At 38.6% G+C, this 21,203-nt stretch overlaps 1 protein-coding gene across 3 annotated transcripts in view; it reads left to right on the plus strand.

Annotated features, from left to right (window-relative positions):
* Nebl (nebulette) overlaps positions 1-21,203 on the plus strand; it is a 338,403-nt gene that overhangs the window by 257,438 nt on the left and 59,762 nt on the right. Inside the window, exons 12-16 of one of the 3 annotated variants that reach the window (XM_033759733.1) lie at positions 3,286-3,387; positions 4,302-4,403; positions 12,918-13,031; positions 14,837-14,941; positions 19,236-19,340. The exons of the other annotated variants lie outside the window; for them this stretch is intronic. Coding sequence (XP_033615624.1) covers positions 3,286-3,387; positions 4,302-4,403; positions 12,918-13,031; positions 14,837-14,941; positions 19,236-19,340 — 528 coding nt within the window. The remainder of the gene's footprint in view (positions 1-3,285; positions 3,388-4,301; positions 4,404-12,917; positions 13,032-14,836; positions 14,942-19,235; positions 19,341-21,203) is intronic. 3 annotated transcript variants of the gene reach the window in all.

Raw genomic sequence — 21,203 nt, forward strand, 5'->3', positions numbered from 1 at the left:
AATTGACCGGGGAAACACACACAAACCCCCCCCCCCCCCCGCCCCCGCAGTATAACACTCCGATTCTTCCTGTTTCCCAATGCCACGACAAACTCATGTTGCAGACGTTTGACGAAGGTCAGATGAGTTCCTTTATCCCTAACAAGGGTATGGGAAGTTAAGTGCAGGGGGACAAGCACGCTACTCAGGACGCCATGTTGCTGCACCAGGGATGTGGAGACATCTTTGTCGAGAGCGAAGCCAGGAGCTCGCCCCTCTCGCCTGTCCCTATCACAGGCCCCCTCTCTGACGGGACATCCCCAAATAGTGGTGTTCTGGAGGATCTCAGTGGTGATTGGCTCCCGTGCTTTCTCCTGTGCGGCTCTGTGGCGTCCTCTTGTTTGAATGCGTGGCTCGCGTCAATCTTAATATTTGTTTTGAGTCACATATGCTGGCCTCTAATTTGCAATTTGCATGGATGATGGGGCCCTATTCAGAGTCCTGCTCCTGCAGCCTTTGTGCTGTTCACCTCCCTTCATGCAGTCATTAGGCTGAGCAGCATATAATTAGGTAACCCGTGTAAAGCGGAGATTTCTGAAAGGTTGCGGTTCTTTTCAGAAAGTAAAGGTTTCCATTTTTACTCTTGATTCTTTTCTAAACAAAAAGACATTTCCCCCAGTGGTTTTTATATGAATGCAGTAAGTTAAGACACAGTTAGTCTTGGAGGTGGGTAATAACCTCGGTTTGTTTTCACCCGAGAGCTGGTTTTTGTTTACACAGCTTGTGTTTAACTCAGTGTAGGCTGAGATTGAGTTACCATCACTTGTAGATGAATGTGTTGCTTTTTGAAGCCAATGAAATTGGCCTATTTAAAAATCCCTGGAGACTTAAAATTCACCCAACAAAATAACTCACTTTCTACACTATTTTTATGTTTCTTTTCTACCTGTGTGCACAAAACCTACCTGAATCTACTTCTTAAGGCAAAACCTATGAAAATATAAATATGATAAAAACAAATGTTCTTGCTGAAGGTATCCTCATTGTGTTTAAGATATGCTCAGTTGTTAGATTCATGATTGTAAATGTGGTTTAAAAATTGTCTTGGTAGAGAGGCAGATGTATGCTGATGCGAGAGTGAGTAAAAGTATATGTTAATGTTTCATTGAGATAAAATAATACATAGGAAACCCGCTGAAATATTAATGCATTATCATTTCTCCTAATAACTACTTTGAAAGAGGGAAGACATGGGAACTTTTTTTTTTTACTCTGCAAGGCTGAAAGGAAAACAAGATAAATCAATATTACCTAGGACACTGGTTTGTAGTTATCAAGTAGGGGATTAAAACTAAATTGTTAGCTGGATATGGACCATGTGGGGAACACAGGTCTATAACCCTGGCTGCGGAGGGGCTGAGTCAGGAAGATTATGAGTTCAAGGCCCGCTTGGACAATTTAGCAATACCCTGTCTCAAAATAAAACAGTATGAAGAAAGAAGAAGGTATATAACTTAGTGGTAAAATACTTCTGAATACAATCTCTAGTATTGAAAAAGAAAATCAGATTCCTCAGCGATATATATGCTCACCCATGTTTATAGTGGCACAGTTTGTAACAGCTAAAACTTGGAAACAGCCCAGTAGCCCATCAACTGGAGACTGAATAAAGAAGATGTGTTTTTTTTTTTTAAATTAAAATGGAGTACTACTCAGCCATAAAGAACGAGAAACTAGAGACATTTACAGCTAAGTGGATGCATTGAGACCATACTCTTAAGTGAAATTAATGTTACACATGTGTAAATGCCAAATAGTTTCTCTTGTGTAAAAAAGTAAACGTGTAAATAAGGATTAAATTGCATAACTGATATTGTGTAATAGGAAGAAAAGTCTAAAACAGAGGAAGTGGAAGGGGTGGGGAAAGGTAAAAAGGGAAAAGAACAAATTTGTGAAAAGGAAAAACATGGAAACAATTTCTTTGTAAACAGGGAAGGGTGGAGGGGCTGAGGGGAGGACTGGGGAATGGGGAAAAATAAGAACCTGATAAGTCATGTAAAGGTACAAGATCCCAGTGATGAGTGTAACTGTGTTGTATACTTAATATGTACCAATAAATTTAATAATGATTAAAAAATCATATTCCTGGCCCCATTTACCAAAATTCTATTCCAGAGGTGTATGGATAGAACGCAGGGATCTAGATTTTGAACAAGTAGCCCGAATGGTGTAATTGCACAAAGTTTGTAGGCAATTGAAAAGACTTGCTTTGTGCAAAATGTGATTAACCGTGCACCTTGTACAAGTCTCTAGGGTTCGTATTTCTACCTTTGTCTGAAAAAAATGAAGATGGTTTTTTAAAATGGTTGTTCCCATCCATATACCTTCCATTGTAACTTTTGAATGGAAGACTTTATTAGAGGAAAGTCAGCCAGCCTCTGATGGTGTTGCTGGATAGAACCACATCTGGCAGTCACTGCTTCAGCTCAGGGCGGATTTCAAGAGCCGGAGCGGTGAACAGATGGGTGAGGTGCTGACCACCAGACATTCTATCAGCTTAGTTTGGTTTCGCCTCCCATTTGTCATCCAAGCTAATGTAAGTATCACAGTCGAAAAGGCTTTCCATTTGGTAAAACTTACGTATCTTTCCCTTTAAATCTCTACTTCCCATCCTTTGGCTTTGTTGTATCTAACATGCATTCAGAGTGAGGATATCCCTTAATGTAATTGTTTTAATTTTGGGAAAATCAAGTCGTGGAACTCATATGCATCAGAGAGTAAAACTGTTGGTACCTGTGACTCGGTCTGTTAGGCATAAGCATTTGAAGAATCCAGTCCAGAAAGGGAGAAAAGGATATAGCTGAGAGAGATATAGCGGAGCTTCACTGCGTCCTTCTCAGTTTGTGAGCTGGCTTAATCTGCATCCACTGGGGTTGAGAATGTGTGCAGGGCAAGTGGAAGTAGTGCTCGATTTGGATATTCTATAGTGAATAGAAACGTACACATTTAGAAACAAATGCATGTTAATAGAGAGGTATATACAAAATCCTTTAGGACTGGTTCTGTGCTTTATTCTTGTATCTCTTACATAGTATAGATTCATTTCAGACATGTTAATGTTATCCATGGATATAAAGAGCTAATATGTCAAAATGAATGTTGGACATCAAAACATGAAAAAGCGACTTAAGGTAAGTAGACTCTCTAAGCTTGTGTGGTAAAGAGAAATAATATTATTGACATGAAGGCCAGTGGTTACATGAAATTATTCATTTTTTCTTCAGTTTAAACAGTCTCTTTGATCAGATTTCTTACAGGAAAGACATACAGGACACCCACAGTTACACGGCAGAGCTCGACAGGCCGGACATCAAGAAGGCAACCCAGATCTCCAAGATCATAAGCAACGTAATTTGTCTTTCTTAATCTTGTACAGAAATGATGTTTGCTGTTTTTATTAAGAGACAGGTTACCACTTTGGTAGTTGGATGGTTAATTAGTGCAATCAGTCCATCTGAATTAATGACACCTCAGTTTTCCCCTGAATTATCCTTTTGATTACGTGGGTTATGTGGGTGTACCGTGTGACTCGGCTAGTGACACACTCTGTTTAGATGTAAGATCATATTCAAATGTCTCGGCCAGAAGGGCGAAGTCGTGAGTCCTCTGATCCCATGTCGTTTCTCACCTCATTCTCATCCGAAGCACTGTGCCTCGTTCCCATCTTGTTGTGGTCGGTTGTGCGGATTCTCCTCCACCTGCACTCTCCCTGTACATTTGCTGCGTGGCCCGGCTGCTTTTATCTTTTCTAACATATTCTCCTCAGTCAGTACCGTTTTACTTACATAGATCCAAAATCCTGGTAAAAATGATGATTTTACTTAAACTACATATTGGAATAACGCATGCTATATACATTTTAAATATCAGTAATTACCAAACTCAAAAGCATGTTACTCACAATGATCACATCGATTCTTGAGAAGAAACAAAACTATAAATGCTATCTATGTGAAGCATACAGGGTTTCAGTTATCTGGAAATTCCCCTAACATCTATTTTTTTCAGTATCTGTAATAAATATGGAGATGACAGTGACTGGATACTTAAAGCTCAGTGTTACTGTTTTACTGTGAAAAGCCAAGTTTATTTAAGTAGCTGCAATACCAACAAAAGTCCTCTTTCAGCCATCATTATTTTAATACTTGATTTGATATAAGACATATTTTTAACGGGATAAGAATATTTTATTTTGACTAATGGTACTGTACTTCTTCATGGGAAAGTATGATTATTTAATATTTTCTTATTGTTCATTTTAGGCAGAGTACAAGAAAGGGCAAGGAGTAATGAATAAAGAGCCTTCTGTAATTGGAAGACCAGATTTTGAACACGCCGTGGAAGCTTCTAAACTTTCTAGTCAAGTAAGACTCCAGAGTGATGATTCCACAATGACTGTATTCAGAGATTCTGTTTCCAGGAACACAGAAAAATATTTCATTTTAGATAATATCTTTAATTGCAAGAATAAACAGAGATAATGTTTCTGAAGCCGTTTCAGATAGGATTGCAATAATTACAAATTTCAGCAAGGGAACAAAAAAAATCAGTCCAGTTTTCAGCCTAGAACAAAGTTTTCCTTTTTCCAGGCTCATATCTGAACTTGTTTCAGTGAATTTCATCATGATGTCACATTTCTGAGAAGTTCCAGAAGTTAGTAACAGTTGCACCAAGAATTATATTCCTATTTATACATTTACAAAAATACACATGTACAGTTTTAAACTTAGTAATAAAAGTAGTTTCTCAAATTTTAATTATTTTAATCAGAAAATAAAACAAGAGTGGTAAAAATCTTATTAAAAAACATAAAATAAGACTTGAGAAAAGTACAGGGATCCGAAAAATACATAGGTTAAGGGTCTCAATAGGTAAAAATTTCAGTTCTCTATAATTATCATATGAATGTCATGTAATTTCAGTTACTATTCAACAGAGTTTTTAAAAGTTGGATTAAGTAATCTTACAGTTGTATGGAAAGGAATCACTGGGAAATAGCCTTTAAAGGTATGAAAATGGAAATCAGTGAAGGGAACTTAAGTTATGAGCTACCATAGATGATCAGAAACCATTGAAATTAAGTCCATATGGGATTGGTATAGTGAGAGGTAAAATAACCAGTGGATAGGACAGAGTCCTGTAATGCATTCCAGCATTATAAGAATTTATGGTAAAGTATTGACTTAAGTCAGTGGGAAAAAGTTATATCAGTTCATAAATGGTGCTGACATAACTGGTCATCTGTCATGGTAAAAACAAAATTGGGATCCAGATCTTAAACTGTATGCAAAAATGAATTCCAGGTGAATTAAAGGTATGCATGCAAACAAAATAATTTTGAAATGTTAAAACTCTGGGAGACTCTCTGTGTATACCACACAAGGGCAACAGAGTTGAGCTTAAATAAAACTGAAGACTGAGAAAATGTAAAATAATAGTTATACACATCAGTTGCATAAAAATTAAAAACTCCTTGGAAAAGGGAATATTGCAGAGTGAGCAATAATGTGATAAATGGTACTTTTTATACATGTGTAGTGTTTTCAATTTTGAAACTCTCCACTTCTCATATTACAAAGGTCTCAAGTGAATACATTGCAAAATGGAGAGATGTAAATGTTAAATGTACAAATGTTAAATGTTAGATGTACAAAATCCAACTTGAAGAATATGAACTAAGTCTTGAATAAATGAGATATACTGTGCTCTTGCCTTGAGAGGCTCAATATTCAATATTATGAGAAGGTTATTTCTTCCAAAATTAATTTTAACAACTCCATGTAATTCCAATTAGAATCCAAACAGGCTTCTAAAAAATAAGAATAAAATGAAATATTTGAATAAATTTAATAGTAAGGTAGCATTTATACAGAGAAAGGAAGTTTGAGAAAGTTTTTTAAAATATAAAAAAGTAGGCAATGGTCTTTGAATATTTGGGTAGCTGTATAACACATATGGCAAAACTATAAACATACACCTTCTTTAAAGTAGAAAAGTGACTGAGAGCCCAGAAAAAAAAAGTGGAAAATTAGGTGAGTAGACATTTCACCAAAGAACAAGCATAAATGCTCACCATGTAAAAAAGATGCTCACATTAACTAGCAGGAAAGGAAATGCCAACAAAATGAGAATGAAATATCACCTGTACCTCTCAGCATTCTGTCAAACTTTTGTTAGCATGAAAGAAGGACACAGCGTTAGGTAAGGTGCTGTGTAAGAGTAGCTCTGAGCTAGGTCTTTTAAAGAGAGAGCAAGCTCTGCTCAAAGCAAAGGAGAATCCCAGGAGTAGTGGCTCCAGGCAGGAGACATGGATGTGAATATAAATGGATTTGGAAAGAGGCTGATGAGAAATGGATCAGTTCTCTGTTGATTTTGACCATAGCCATTATTTTAAAGAGTAGGAATCGTGTGTGTGCGCATGTGTCTGGATGGTACAGCAGCATGCACTGTGTTTTTGATCATACTTCATAAAGACTCGTGAAAGAACACTTCCAGAATTGCTTTGGAAAGTGGCGAGAGCAATGGAATAAGTGCATTTGAAGTGAAATGGTGAATTTTCAGGGAAATTGACAGCAATGTTTCTTTCATAGTAATAACATTTAAAAAATTTAAGCATTCGCTGTGATTTGCGATTTTATCTCATGTTAACTTTATTTTTTGTCGGAGTCAATATTCATAAAATTTGCCATATGAACCATTTAAAGTTCAGTGGTAGTAAGTATTCATAATGTGTTCCATGACCATCATCCACTTGGAGGGCTCTTTTCATCCTGTAGGCCAAACTCTGCAGCTATTGCATGGTAGCTCCCCAGTTCCATTCTTTTTAGAATCAAAATATGTGCTATGAAAGAAACGGTAAAAGGAGACAGTGACTTCCAAATGTTAATTATGGTGGATATTTTAAAGTTAAATTCCAAGAATAGCTTATCACAATTTAAACTGTAGCCTCTCAGCCTCCAAAAAATAAGTAGTTACATTACCGAAAATTATGAGCAAGGAAAAGTCGTACAGACTTTGTTACCCCGAGAAGGTTAATGTAGCAGCAGTGTGCAGAAAGTCTGGCCTTGCAAGAGACAGAAGTCCTGAAGGCCAGCTGGGCGTGGCTGTGATCCCATCACATGTGAAGCGATTGGCCCCTAAAAGTCTCACTATCCCTGGTGATGAAAATGAAGCAGAGAGAAAGCATGCGCAGGAGAAGCAGACCCAAGAGACTCCTGAATGTACCTGTGCCACACACTGACAGCTTTACAGTTTACAAGGCACTTTTACTCACTAAACATTGTGCCTCGGGAGGCTGCTGACGTGCAAGGTTGGGGATGCTCTTGGATGACTGCCATTAGAGGGCCAAGATGCACGTGTGTGGTTCCGAGCTCTTTGCATGCAGATAATGCTTGTTGAAGAGATGGGCAATCTCAGCAATCCACCCTAGCTTTTTTAAGGGTGCAGGCTTCCCATCAGCTGTAGCATGGATCATGGAGGAGCAGTCTGGTTTGGTTTAGAGGTTAAGAAAGTGGGCTCTGGAGCAGGGTGAACTGCGTCAGATTCTGATTCTGGGTTCTCTTACTGGCTTGCAAATAAATGGCTTTATTTCTCTGTCTTCAGCCCCTCCGTCTGTAAATGGGGCTGACACCAGTAGAAGAATCTGCTTCTCAGAATCACTGCTGTGAGTACTCAGAAGTGGCGCTTGGCCCACAGATTGCATAACTTCATAGCAATCAGTTTATTCTGGGTGCTCAGAGTGTTTTCTGTTCTATTCTTCAGATGAATTTATACACAGCAGGGAAGAAGCAAAGGAACACTGATTTAGACCATGATCTTAAATTCATTTTTCCCCATCCTATTTGAAAGTCCTTGGAAGGAAAATTGGATATTGGAGCTTTTAGTTTTACTTTTCAAATTTTCTCGGAAGAAATCCTCCTGCTTGATCTCTGTTTGGGTTTTTAGGTAGATTTTCTTTTAATCTTAAGTTATAGCAACGGAGTGATCAGACACTTAGGCAGATTATACTTTGCGAGTTAGACTGTGCCCATCATCTTTTCGTGAAGTTCTTATTGATCTTATAGTGCAGAAACTCTCCAGAAAATCCGGGCAGATGGATAAACAGAAATTCTGGGATGACCTTGGTAGGTTTCATTTCTGTTCTCTTGAAATAAAGGCAAAAAGGATAGTTTTTAATTTTCATTGACAACTTTGAAGACCATGTATTCTCTGGATACCTAAACCAGTGACGAAGGCCCATAAATACATAGAAGGTGAAATGGTTCAGGAATGCAGTCAGCAGGGAAGTGGGGGGGGGTTGGGGAGGAAGGACACAGGAAGAAAAGTGCAAGATAGCACCCAAAGAATTGTAAGTGACCAGGACCCGACAAGACGCAGTAGTCATGGTATGTGGTGTTAAGACCATGTGCTCAATGAAAAGACGACTCCCAAAGCCAGTGGGCAAGTTGCTTGCATTTTACCTGTAAATTGAGCTCAGTGGAATTTTACTCACAAAAGCTAATGGAAACACATACCAGACCCTTCTTGTGCTAACTCTTACAGTAGCTTTGCTCTCATGGTTGTAAACTTTCCCTTTTTAAATTTGGAAGACACAAAATTATAGTCAAATCTTTAAAAATAACCAGTAGAAAATAAACCTAAAGTCTCATGTGCTAGGAAAAAGAGATTGGCACATATATATGGAGTGGTTAATTTATTATTATATTCATGTGAATTTTTAATTTGATATTTACATGATGAATTCTTTATTTAGTTTCATAACATCAGAACTATGTGTAGTACAGTGGTACCTCAATTCATGAACGCTTTTCTTTGTGAACAGTTTGGTTCGCAAACAGAAGCATTTGGCAGAATTTTGTTTTCGTTTGCGAACTCTGCATCAGGTGACAAACACGACTGCGGTCATCTTTCCCACAGGAACATGACTGCAGCCATCTTCAGAATCGTAGGATGAATTAAGTTCATGAACCGAGTCCCCACTATATTGTATAACTATCATTTGTGACAACAAACATTGCATTTGTTCTATTAATAAGGGAGGGCAGGGACAAGGGGAAAAAATGAGAACCAAGACCTGTCATGTAAAGGTACAAGATCCCAATGATGAATGTAACTGTACTCTATACCTAAAATGTACCAATTAAACTCAATAAAAAGAAAAAAAAAAAAAGAATGGGTTCTGAACCTAAAAATTACATTGTGGGTTGCTATAAAAATTTTAGCAATATTGTGATCACTTTGGCAGCACATATACTAAAAATTTAGCAATGTATATTGTCTGTATATTGGCCTTAAATTGTAAAAGGTGTTCATTGGTTTGAGGAATCGCCTAGTGTCCTTTCCTGGCACACATTCTGCCAACCTCCTCAGATCCAAAATATCACTTAAATGTCACTTCCTGATTTGTGGTAGTAAACTGTATGTCTCTCCTCTCCTGTGTTTTCTGTTCTTTTCTGTACAGTTCCTGACACAGTCCACAGGGGTCACATCTCTGTATACACGTGTGTCTTGAGTATCTGGGCTTCTGTATCTTTAACCCACCATTCCAGGGTGGCACAGATGATGCTGTCAAATATATAGAGACTGATTCAACACATTCTCCCTGGGTTATTGACAGTTGGCACAAACCCAGGAAGATGTAATGTTTGTAATGAAAATGAAGGCAGAGATAGTGTTTTGTGTTACATTTAGACTTAAAAATATGATTGATTTTTATCATGAGTTTTAAAAGAAATCTACTTGTACTGTCTTCTTTGCCCATTTGTAGTTTATTTTCATCCAAAATTGGCAATGATTTATGCATATAGATATGTAAAGATGGGTTATTTTTTACTTTTCACTTTTAGGGGTAATTAAGGTACACTTACAAATTTCAGTTTCTTAACTTTTGGCTTCTGTGGCTACACAGAGCAGTTCTCTTCCAGGATGTACAGTTTCCCACCTTTGCTGGCCCTTGGTGAGTGTGGCTTGTGAGATCTTAGATGAGCTGGGCACCTCTGGGGCCGGAGCCTTACTGGGTTTGAAAGTCGCGTTTCATGTCAGGGTGCCACTGGCTCTGGCCAGCTGCAGCTACAAGGACCAGTTTAAATGAAATGGTTGAAGCTTCGCAGTTGCAGCTTCTGAAAGTCCCGCTAAGGTTAAAGTTCTTTAGAAAACTTCGAGGCATTTTACAGTTAAATTTAAAAATGATATCAGGACCACTAGGAGCAATATTCATGATGTAAATAAAGCCAGTCATGTCATATGGAGTAAAAGTAACTTCACCGGTTTCCAAAATAATTCATGTATAAGGAGTGATATTGTATCTAAAACCCACTCATGTCTCCTTTCTCAATGGTCTTGAAAGTGGAAGGGCTGGGCGTCGTTCGTGCCTGGGTGGCAGCCAGTTCCAGTCAGAACAAAGCGCCGCTAGGGTCTCGCGGGGGTTACGTGTGTGTGTGTGTGAGGAGGTGGGGCTCAGGTGTGCGACTCCAGGGTGAAAACAGGACAGAGACTAAGAGTGTTTGTGAACCAGTCAGAAGGGGAGAAATGCAGCCTTCTTAAGCCCATTGGTCATTTCCTCAGTTCATGTGTGCACAAACCTTACGGAAAGAGCAAAGCAGGAAACAGTTGTGAGTTTGTGTCTGACCAGTGTGTGTTTAGAATAATGCAGTTACTTTACTTTGCTGTTAATTAATGAGAAAAACTCTTTTGACTCAAATCACTCAGACTACTAGAAGTTAGAACGAGATAAAATTTACCACGCTTTGCTTATTATTGCATTCAACATTACCAGATGAATGACAGGTTGATTATTGTTTTTGAGAAATGTACATTTTCCTGGAGGAGCACATGCCAGGTTTAATAACCGATAAGAAGTTGCCACTTTCATTTCCAAATAATGCCACAGCCTGTGCCTAGTACAGTCGCCCAGGAAACCCCGGGGTGCACAAAGACAGTGCCGTGGTCTCCCTGAACTCTGACGTAGACTCAGCCCTACCTTTCAGCTGATACATAACTAGGGCAGCCGTGATGCGTGAGGCTGGAGCGGTTCATGGCCGGAGCAGACGCGGCGGTGCAGGCAGCTTCCAGCTGAGGGCAGTCAGTGACTTCTGGCCGGCAGGCAGGGAGGGTTTGACTCAGAAAGCGGGTGCGCTGGTGAATCTGGGGAAGAAGAAGGATCGTGTGAGCGGACGCCAGTGCGGGAGTCAGCCACCGCTGGTGAGCACATTCCCCTAGACATCGAAATCACTCATAAAATGTGGTGAGCAGCACCTAGCAGATGGGCAGGCCGTGCGTTTAGGGAGGGCCAGGCACGGAGAACCTTCGTTTCTGTGCCAAATACCAAGAAGAGCAGGGAAGGGAACCCGACTGAGAAATTTGTGCCATCATCCCTCATTTCAGAATATAAAATAATGTTTTTTAAAAAGTCAAAATCTTTCTTGTTTTAGAGAGGCTTCACCAGTTGTGTAGCATTAATTTACAAGGCCATGTGAGTACCGGAAGTTGTCATTATCAAGTACAACTGCACAGAAGATATTTTCTACTAAGCCATCTTGAAATATTTTCCCATTGCTATTATGTTCCCACCCCGATTTTCGCTCACTCTCTCTCATCTGTATTGGACATGGGTCTCCCAACGAGGCCGTCACCCTAAGAGGCTTGACTGAAAAAGATGCTATGAGTCACCCCCAAATTGCTGTTTCCTGAAGATTTCTGTGTGGCAAGGCCTTAGATGTGTGAGTAAGCAAGCCTTATAAGAATGGTATAAGAAAGTGAAATATTGTAGGAATCGTAATGTAAAAAATAGCGAAAAGAACAAAACAGCTTACTTTTGGCTTTTGAAAGCTATGCCATCTTTGACTACACAGATCAAAGGGGTGTGAGATGTAAGTTAAGTATTTACTGATTTCATTGGTAAAAACTCATATCTATATCCAATTAATTAGAGTGTATATTTGTGTATTTCTTTATCGATGGAGAAAGGTACAGTGCCTAACCTTTTTTATTGTTGTATGTCTGTTTAAAAAATAAAAAATAATTTAGAGTGAATATTAGAGATAGTTGTCCTGGTGAATAAATTGTGGAGTTAAAGCAGAGAAATTAAAAAATACAGCAGAGCTTTGGTAAGTGGGGAGCAGAGGAAGGGTTGGAGGGAGGAGAAGGGAAGGGCACACACAACAAGAGAAAGAATTAGGATGCGCTGTGTACGTGTACACATTCCCCATGATGAATGTGATCATTAGGTGCTGCAAACATTAGTAATAAGAATAAATACGTTTAGGGACCAGGGATGTAGTTCAGTGTCGCCACGCCTGTCTGGCAAGCACAAGTTCCTGAATTTGATTCCAGTTACCCAGAAACAAATAAGTTTAAAAAGCCCCCTCCCTCTAAACAGAAAAAAATGTATTAAGTAGACCCAGGACATATCAAAAATCTGTTCCCTGAAAATGAATTTTTGAACAAGTAAACTACAGCAAATGATGAGAAAAACCACAGTACAAACTTTGCTTTTTAGTTGGGATAATTTCCTTGGGTAAATTCATCTTCAAACTCAAGGACCAAGTCCGTTATGCAAACATGATAGATCATAAGGTATTTGGGTCTTGAGTTCTGTTTGAGCTAGATTGCAGGAGCATAGAAATAGAAGCTGGCTTTTACAGCTTTTGATATTTTAGTGCATAGTTCTCATTAGTAGAATTTGAGTGCATTTATGATCAGTCTTCAAGTGGCTCATTTATGTCTAATTATGTCTAAAGGGTCATGGATAATAGGAACTTAATACTGTGCTACCATTCATTTTTAAGGTAGCTTTTCATTGGATCTGTTTAAAAATCAAATGTGTTATTTTTCATCTTAAATGTGTTATTTAATACACCCTGTTTTTTCTTTTGTGACAGGTTAAATATAAAGAAAAATTTGATAATGAAATGAAGGATAAGAAACATCATTACAATCCCCTTGAAAGTGCTTCTTTTAGGCAAAATCAGCTTGCAGCCACACTGGCGAGTAATGTAAGTTATAATTCACAGAAAGTGACTTCCAATATCTTTTGATTCTTGTTTCCTCAGAACTGTGTTGTAATTACTGATATTTAATCAAGATCATGTAATTTCCAACTAATTTGTAGTTGAAAACACTAAAGCATATTCTCCTGAAGCATTCTTTGAGAAAAAAATATTATTATAATTTACTATTAATGGCTACTCATTACTAATTAGGTAATAAGTAGGAATAGTATTGCAAATAAAATTATTATGTCTGAATAAGACTAGAAATAGATTATAGAGTTTTGCAGAAAAGCAATATTATCACAAATTAGTAGGTAGGACAATAATTGACTCACAGTTATGTCCATGAAATTGGGTTTATTATAAAGTAGTACCTAGTACACTGCAGTTTAACATAAAGAAATTTTTAGCAATTATACCTTTAACAACATATAATTTCTTTCATATCTCTCTTGTAAGAGATATTAAATACTTCTTTGTAAGATTTATTTTTATTTCATGTTTTAAAAACAAGATTCATTTGATAAATAATGTTCTAAATTCTTATTACATTAGGCAGAATATAAAACAGAAACATTGAAAAAATTGATTGCTATCAAAGTATGAAAATTAAATGTATCAAATTGTGGCTTTGTTACATCATTTTAACCTTTCAAATCCCATCATCTCCTTGGGAATTAGTTTATTTTACTTTCATGAATGTTTAGAAGGTACTGTTTGTGTTCAGTAACCAACTTTTGTTTATTCCTAGCAATTGAAATAGGAGGTTTTGTCTCTTAGGGCTCATGGGAATATCAGAATGATGTTTTATTTGATGATTTGTGTGTGGGTACAAATGTAAAGGAACTAGAGATGAAATTTACGCAAAGGAACCTTGAGCCTAGTGGTGAAAGTTAAAGGTTTAGAGTCAGATTGCTTTGATTTAAATTCTGTTCCTTCGCTTTATGCCTCTGTCTTTCTGTGTCTCAGATTCTTTTTTATAAAGTGGGGGTACTTAAGGTACCTACCTAGTGGGCTGTTTGAAGATTAAAGACTTCACATTTGTAAAGTGTTTAGAGAAGTCTCTGGCATAGTAAGTGCTCAACTTGCTTGCTATTATTAATATTTTATAACTTTATTACTAGTGATATTTCCAAAGGAGTTGGTAAAAACAAAATCACCTTTAAAACAGGTCTCTATGGCAACAGAAGGAAAAATACCAAAGGACAAAAATCTTCAGAAAGCAAAATGGAAATACTGCAGTAATGTCTGAAGAATAAAGTGGCTCTTTTCTTCTCCTTTCCCCTCCCTATTTCTCCCTCCCTCCTCTCGTACTAGGGTTGAACCCAGAGCCTTTGTACTGAGCCACATCCCCAGCTCTTTTTAAACATTTTTTTTTTTTTTAAACATTTTGAGGCAGTATCTCACTAAGTTTTCGCTGAATTTTCCAGGCTGGGCTCAAATTTGTGATCTTCCTGCTTCAGCCTCCCAGAATGCTAGGTTTATAGACATGCACTATCACACCTAGCCTCTCTTTATTTTTTTGAAAGTCGAGTTTCTGTTATAATGACGATTTTGTTGACATCCTCCTTTCCGAACATGAAAACAGTAAAAGGAATTAACAGAATATTTTCTTGTCCCTAGAAAGAAAACTTTTTAGTCATTCAGTAGTGAATCAGCACCATCTAGTGGTTGCTTATAAATTCAGCCACCAAGTGACCACTCAATGGTAATGCTACTTTCATGTTGTGTTAAAAATGACAGTGGCAATAATGCAAAAGCATATTTTCTTCTCCGAGTTGGTATTTTGTTCCATGTTATTTTCATAGGTGAATTACAAGAAAGACATTCAAAATATGCACGCCCCGGTTTCAGATGTCCCAAATTTGTTGTTTTTACACCATGCCTTGAAAGCCAGCAAAATGCTCAGTGGAGTAAGTGGGCTGCTGATGGCAGCTGTCTCTGTCATGTAGCTGTGAGAAGCCGATCTGCCTGCCATGTTCACGAGCTGATCTGCTTCCTACCATGTGCCTGGCCACCATTCCACTGCCAATAACTCACTCATCGAAAAGTAGTATCTGCTTGTGTGAAGCCCACCAAAACTGCCCCTTTCTACAGGGGGTTCCTGCTGTGTAGCTCCCCAGCATCTCTTGAGTACAACTGCACCTCCAGCAGGTGGGGGAGTGTTCTTTCTTCCAAGATTGGATGAGACTGGGCGCATTCAGGGCAGATTGTGCAAGTGCTTTTTCTGTCAGTCTTCTTTCCTCTTCTTAATCTGTGTTAGACTGAAGCCACGTGAAGTTCAGGTTTGTGAGTGAGGGATCTGTTATGCAGGCCAGAATAGAGACTGTGATATTTAGTATGCCTCCAATAGCATAAAACATCACCTTAGTCTAAATTTTGGTTTCTCTGAAAATGAATCTTACAGAGTTGCTGTTTCATTGCCCCAATGCATTTAGTCTGGTGATGTCACCTGTGTGCTCTGTGAAGGCGTAGATGGCAAGTGCTTCATGTCCCAGTGAAAAGATCTGTGTTCCGTGGCCGTGTGTCACATCAGCCCTTCCTGCGTCCCAACCGCACATTGGCTGCTACTCCTGAATAACGACCCGGGTCATTCGTGGCTCCCTGTTCTTCTCAGGATGCCCCATGGTGATGGTGAACTCCAGTGTGACCTTGAATAATTTCTATAATAATGGCTCACTCATTCAGAATTCTCCTGATTTGCTGAATAGGCTCAGATTAGATGAAGGATTGTATGTTGGTCAAGGCTGGAGAAAAAGTGAGGACGGTTGTTTCCATGGATGAGCTCACAGGCATTGAATTGAAGCTGCTCAAAACTTAGCTCCCAAGCTGATCTGATGAGAAGCAGCTTCCGTTCGGCTGTAGAAGTACTGTATCTGTCCTTGGCTTTGATACATTGACACTTCTGTTCATGATTCTCATTTCTTCCTCGTCACTGCCATTGTCATCCTCTTTAAAGTCTATAATGCATATCAATCATTCATATTCCCAGAGTCTTAATTCACTTTCCTAAAGAATTACTGGTCCTTGGATTAAAAGGTGTCATTCTTTCCAGTCTGTGAGTGACAAATGAGGGCTCGAGCCATACTGACAGGCTCAGAATCAGCCCTTGGATCCAGGACACTGAAATCCTGTTGTCCTCCCATGCCATTGTCATCCCTACCTCTCTGTGCACCTCCCATTGATTCCTGAGTGTCACAGCTTTCTCCGTGACTCAGGCACGCTTCTGATTCAGCCTGTTCTGTCCTCTGAGCCCTCTGGTGTCTTCACAGTCACTTTTGATCATTGCAGTAGCCTCTGCTCTTGCTGATTCCTCATCCATATTCAGGTAAATTACCTAGGAGCGTGGAGATTCCTGTGTACACCAGCCAATGAAAATATTACAGTGGTCATTGAACAGCTTGGTATCTGGTAGACTGTATGCCATGTGTGACAAAAATACCTGAAATAAACAACTTGAGGAGAGACTTGTTTTGGCTCAGGACTTTGGAGCATGCAGAGCAGCATGATGGAAAAGCGTGGTGGAGCAAAGCCACTTGTCTCCATGGCAACCAGGAAGCTCCACCTCTTGCATTTCCAGTGCCTCCCAGCGGCTTTCAGATAGTGAACCTGTCAGTGGACTGATGCATTGATGGGGTCAGAGCCCGCAGGGTCCAGCCATCCCCAGAGTCTCATCTCTAAGTGGTGCTGCTTTGGGGACCAAGTTTTCACATGCACTTTTGGGGGCACATTCATGTCCATACCCTAATACCACTAACAGTCTTCATTAAATAAATTGACTTTCATTTTATAATAATGTAAAAAAATTAGTTTAACATAAATTGTTTTTAGCATCTCTTCAATGGAGAGAAGTCATCAAAATCATATGTGCAACTTTTTTTGTGTGTGGTGCTGGGGATTGAAGCCAAGGCCTTCTTACTGAGCTATATTCTCAACCCATTTTTATTTTATATTTGAGACAGATCTTAATAAGTTACTAAGTTACCCAGGCTGGTCTTGAACTTACCATCCTCCTGCCCCAGGCTCCCAGAGTGCCGGGATTACATATGTATGCCACGGTGCCTGGCTTGTTCCACTTACTTTACTCATCATTTGTGCAGATAAAAATCTTCATTCAGGCAGTGCTTTTGCTTAGATCATAGATATTTGTCTCCCTCACAGAAAAACTGAGGTTGGATAATTATTTTATGTGTCAGAAAGTTTGGTGGAAAAAAATGCACTACTTCGAAGTACCTACCTATTAAATTGTACCATAATACATTGGCTTAACTTTATCATGCATTATTAGGAAAGTCATCTTTTAAATTTTAATGTAGAGATTGAAATTTTTTTGATTTATAAAGAATTTAATTTTAGTAAAAGGTTGAATGAGTGATTATGCAATAAAGACTTCTGCCAACATTAGTTGTCAGTTTGTTATAAATAGCTGTTTTTAAAAGACTTCTAGATAAGTGTCCTTGTTATACATTAGATTTTTTTTATTTTAACAGGTAGTGTGTAGGGTGAAATTAGTTCCTTATAAATTTGTACTAATTAAATTTTTAAGGAAACACTTTCTCCTAGAAAATGGAGCTCTTAAAATTTTCAGTTTCTCTTACAGCGTTACATAAATTAAACAAAAGGTGTATATATAGCATGTTATTCTGTGTAACTTCCACAAGGAGGCAACAAAGACTGTAGAAATACAAGGTCATATACCGGAAATTTCTTTTGCAGATTTTAGTTCAAGTATGTTTGGTTTTTGTTTTTTAAAAATAGGAGTTTCTGAATGTCTTCATAGCTGAAATAGCTAATTGTGTTGGGAACAATATTTATCCATCCTTAGTATGTCTTATTCCAAATATAATACCCAAGCTGTGTTTAGTTCTGATTTTAAACAATGTTTTAATTTATTACTTTCAAGTCATGCTTATTTTATAAATATAGATTATAAAATGACTTCTAATCAAACTATAAGATGTCTTAAATACATCATTATTTTTCAAAAAGAATTTTTTTTGAGACAGGGTCTCATTATGCATTCCAGACTGAACTTGAACTTGCTGTGTAGCCCAGGTTGGCCTCAAATTCACAGCGATCCTCCTGCCTCAGCCTCCTGAGTGTTGGAATTACAGGTGTACACTGCCATACCTGGCTCTTTTTTTTTTCTTTCTTTCTTAAAGCAGTTGAAAAGCCAACATTTAGAAAGCGTTCTCTATAGTCAAGATGTGCTATGTGGACATTACTCTTTTGGTGCTTTCTCTCCTCCTTTTATTTTGGTTAGGGTTTAGGGTACTTTGTTCCCTAGTTGACTAGAAGCAGGCGAGATGAGGATTCCTCTGTGGACCATTGCTTGTCCCCCATGGAGCAGCCACCTGGCGCGGCTCACCTGGATCTCCCGCCTCCCCATCCCTGGCACAGGGCTCTTTTCCCCTCGCCTTCGCCCATCCACCGAGCGTCTCCCAAGATGCAGTGTCAGTTTCTTCGTGGCCAGCTCTCACCGGCAGCCTTTCTCCTTCCACAACACTGCTGTTTTCCCTGAACCATTATTGTGATGAGCAACCAATTTTAGCTTCTTAAGTCTCTGTAGTTTCCAGGGCCTGACAGCTACTGTTTACTTCTGAAGTCTTTTCCCAAACCAATAGGGCAAAACAGCAAAGTGTCGGTTCTCCAGGGAGGAAAGTCTTGAAGCAGTTCTGCCTTACTGCTGCCTGTTGTGTGTCGGGCCCTGCAGCCACAAACAGAGCACCCATCGTCTGGTCTGTCCCTAAGTTATCTTTTCACCTGTGTCTCAACAATAGCCTCAGTCCAGTTTATTCACCCGAAAAAGGCCAACAACTCTGCCCAAACTCCTCAATTTCTCTTCCAGGTGCTTCTTACCCCTTGGAGTTGGGGAAATCAGTTGAATTATTTCTTACTCTCTTATTTCCCTCCTGACTTCCAAGAGTCATCATCCAGCTCCACCCGGCTTCTGCCTGGCCCCTCCTTGGTGCTGTGCCTGTCCCTTATGCTGTGTCCTCAGCTCATTGACTCTGGACTGTTCCCTGTGCTGACCACGCTGCCCACCCAGAATTGCTCTGCTGCTTGTTTATTTCGGTGGGAACGTGCCGCTCATGGAGACTTGCACTGACTCGCATTGGTGGCTTGCATTTTTGTTTGCTTTCTAAGTATGAATGGCTCTAGTCAGTCTCTTCTATCCTAAATCTGTTTACATGCTTTGTATTTTAGAGAGAGTATAAAAAGCTGTTTGAGGAAAACAAAGGCAGGTACCATTTTGATGCCGACGCCTCGGAACACCTGCATCATAGAGGCAACGCCGCCCTCCAGAGTCAGGTACGCATGCGCCCACTGGGCGCCCCCAGGACTGCGCCACAGTGGCCCCCACGGCTTGCCTTGCTGCCGTGCACCTCAGCTGGGAAAGTGCAGCTGCTGGAACGTGTAGATCCTGGAAACCTCAATGTTGCTTCCGGAAATCTCAGGACCATTTCCTGTTGATGGGATCAGAAAAGCTTGACCCGTGTTTCACTACAAAGGAATTTCATAAAATAACAGTCACTTCACGTAATTAAAAACTTCTAGTGCAGGAGGTAAACTACGGCAAAGCTCATGATTTAAATCTGACTCATTATTGTGAGCAGCAAAGTTTTCCAGTTGCAGTTTGTTGTTCACATATAAGTGTTATTGAAAAGGGAAAACAATCTTGCCATTGTATCCTAATGTGTTTTGCAACTATGAAGTCCTGTGTACCTTAGAAAAGACTTTTTTTTTTTTTTTTTTTTTTTTTTTTTACACTGTCCTCTCTCCCTGGCCCTACCCTGTCTACTTCCTGCCTTTAAGGCAATGGCATTTAAACTGTTTTAACCACAACTCACAAGTAAAAACTCTTCATACCATCTCACCACCTCCACAGCAGCACCTCCGTCATCTGGGAGCTGCTGGTCTTGAGTGCCCATTGTGATCTTTGAGCAAATACTAGTCACCACTGTCAATTTGATTTGGTCTTCATAATTTTATATTTTGATTTCACCAGAATTGTTCTCTTTGAAAAAATTTTTTTTTTTTTTTTTTTTTTTTTTGGTACCAGGGATTGAACTTGGGTCCTTGCGCTTGCAAGGCAGGCCACCGAACCACTGAGCTAAATCCCCGGCCCTAGAAAAGACTTTTAAAGATTTCTTCCTATCACACTTTAAAGCTTACACCTATTTTTTAAATTCTGAGTTTAGACAATTTCTGAAGATGCCATTTCTAGCATTTGTTAAGACAAAAATTTACATGACTCTTTTCTGGGAAACATAATGTTATGCCTACCTTCATTTATTTAAAAAAACATAAAATAGCTCCCCTTTAATGTTTGGAAATACACATTTTAATCTCTTTAAATTATTTTCATTTCATTTTTTTCTCCACTAAACTTTATCCTAAAATAGTATACTGTTATACATTCAACACTTTTTTTTTTTGGTACCAGGGATTGAACTTGTGTCCTTGCACTTGGGAGGCAGGCAGCAGAACCACTGAGCTAAATCCCTGCCTACATTAAACACTTTTGAATGTCATTTGATACTTTTCTGCAAAAAAATATATCTACTAAAAAATACTTAAAAGTTATTTGTCATTGCAGAGTTTTAAGTATTAAAAACTTCCTTTGTGTTAAATTATCTTTAACATCCTCATTATTATAAAACTTGAAAAGTAGTTTCATGAAGTTATTATACCTAAGACTTTTAATGAAAATGCATTTTTTGATAAAGTGAATCCTGATCACAATTACTTAATTTAATTTAAAAGAGTTTATTGCCAAAAAGTCAACCACTCTGATGGCTAACATATAATTTTAACTTTTGTTTTTACATAGAAAATCTCACTCATTTTATAAACTAAAATAAGATGAAGTTGGCTATAATTGCAATAATAATTCACAATATAATATTAAGTAATACATAGTAAAAAAAATCACATCAAAGATCTGTGTTTATGTTTTATTCAATGCCTTATAGAAAAATGTAGCAGTTCTTTTGAGAGAGATAGCGGATCAGACCTGTACTTTCTTACTAGGATCCTTTCCTCTCTCTCCTTTTCTTCATCCCTTTAAATATACATCTTGTTAAATACCTGGAATATGTATATACATATCATATATATATATATATATCATATATATATATATATGATATATATATATATGCACTGTGTTGT

This window comes from Fukomys damarensis, unplaced genomic scaffold, assembly GCF_012274545.1.
Source record: "Fukomys damarensis isolate Sample0158 unplaced genomic scaffold, DMR_v1.0_HiC HiC_scaffold_37, whole genome shotgun sequence".
In the NCBI taxonomy this organism is placed as follows: domain Eukaryota; kingdom Metazoa; phylum Chordata; class Mammalia; order Rodentia; family Bathyergidae; genus Fukomys; species Fukomys damarensis.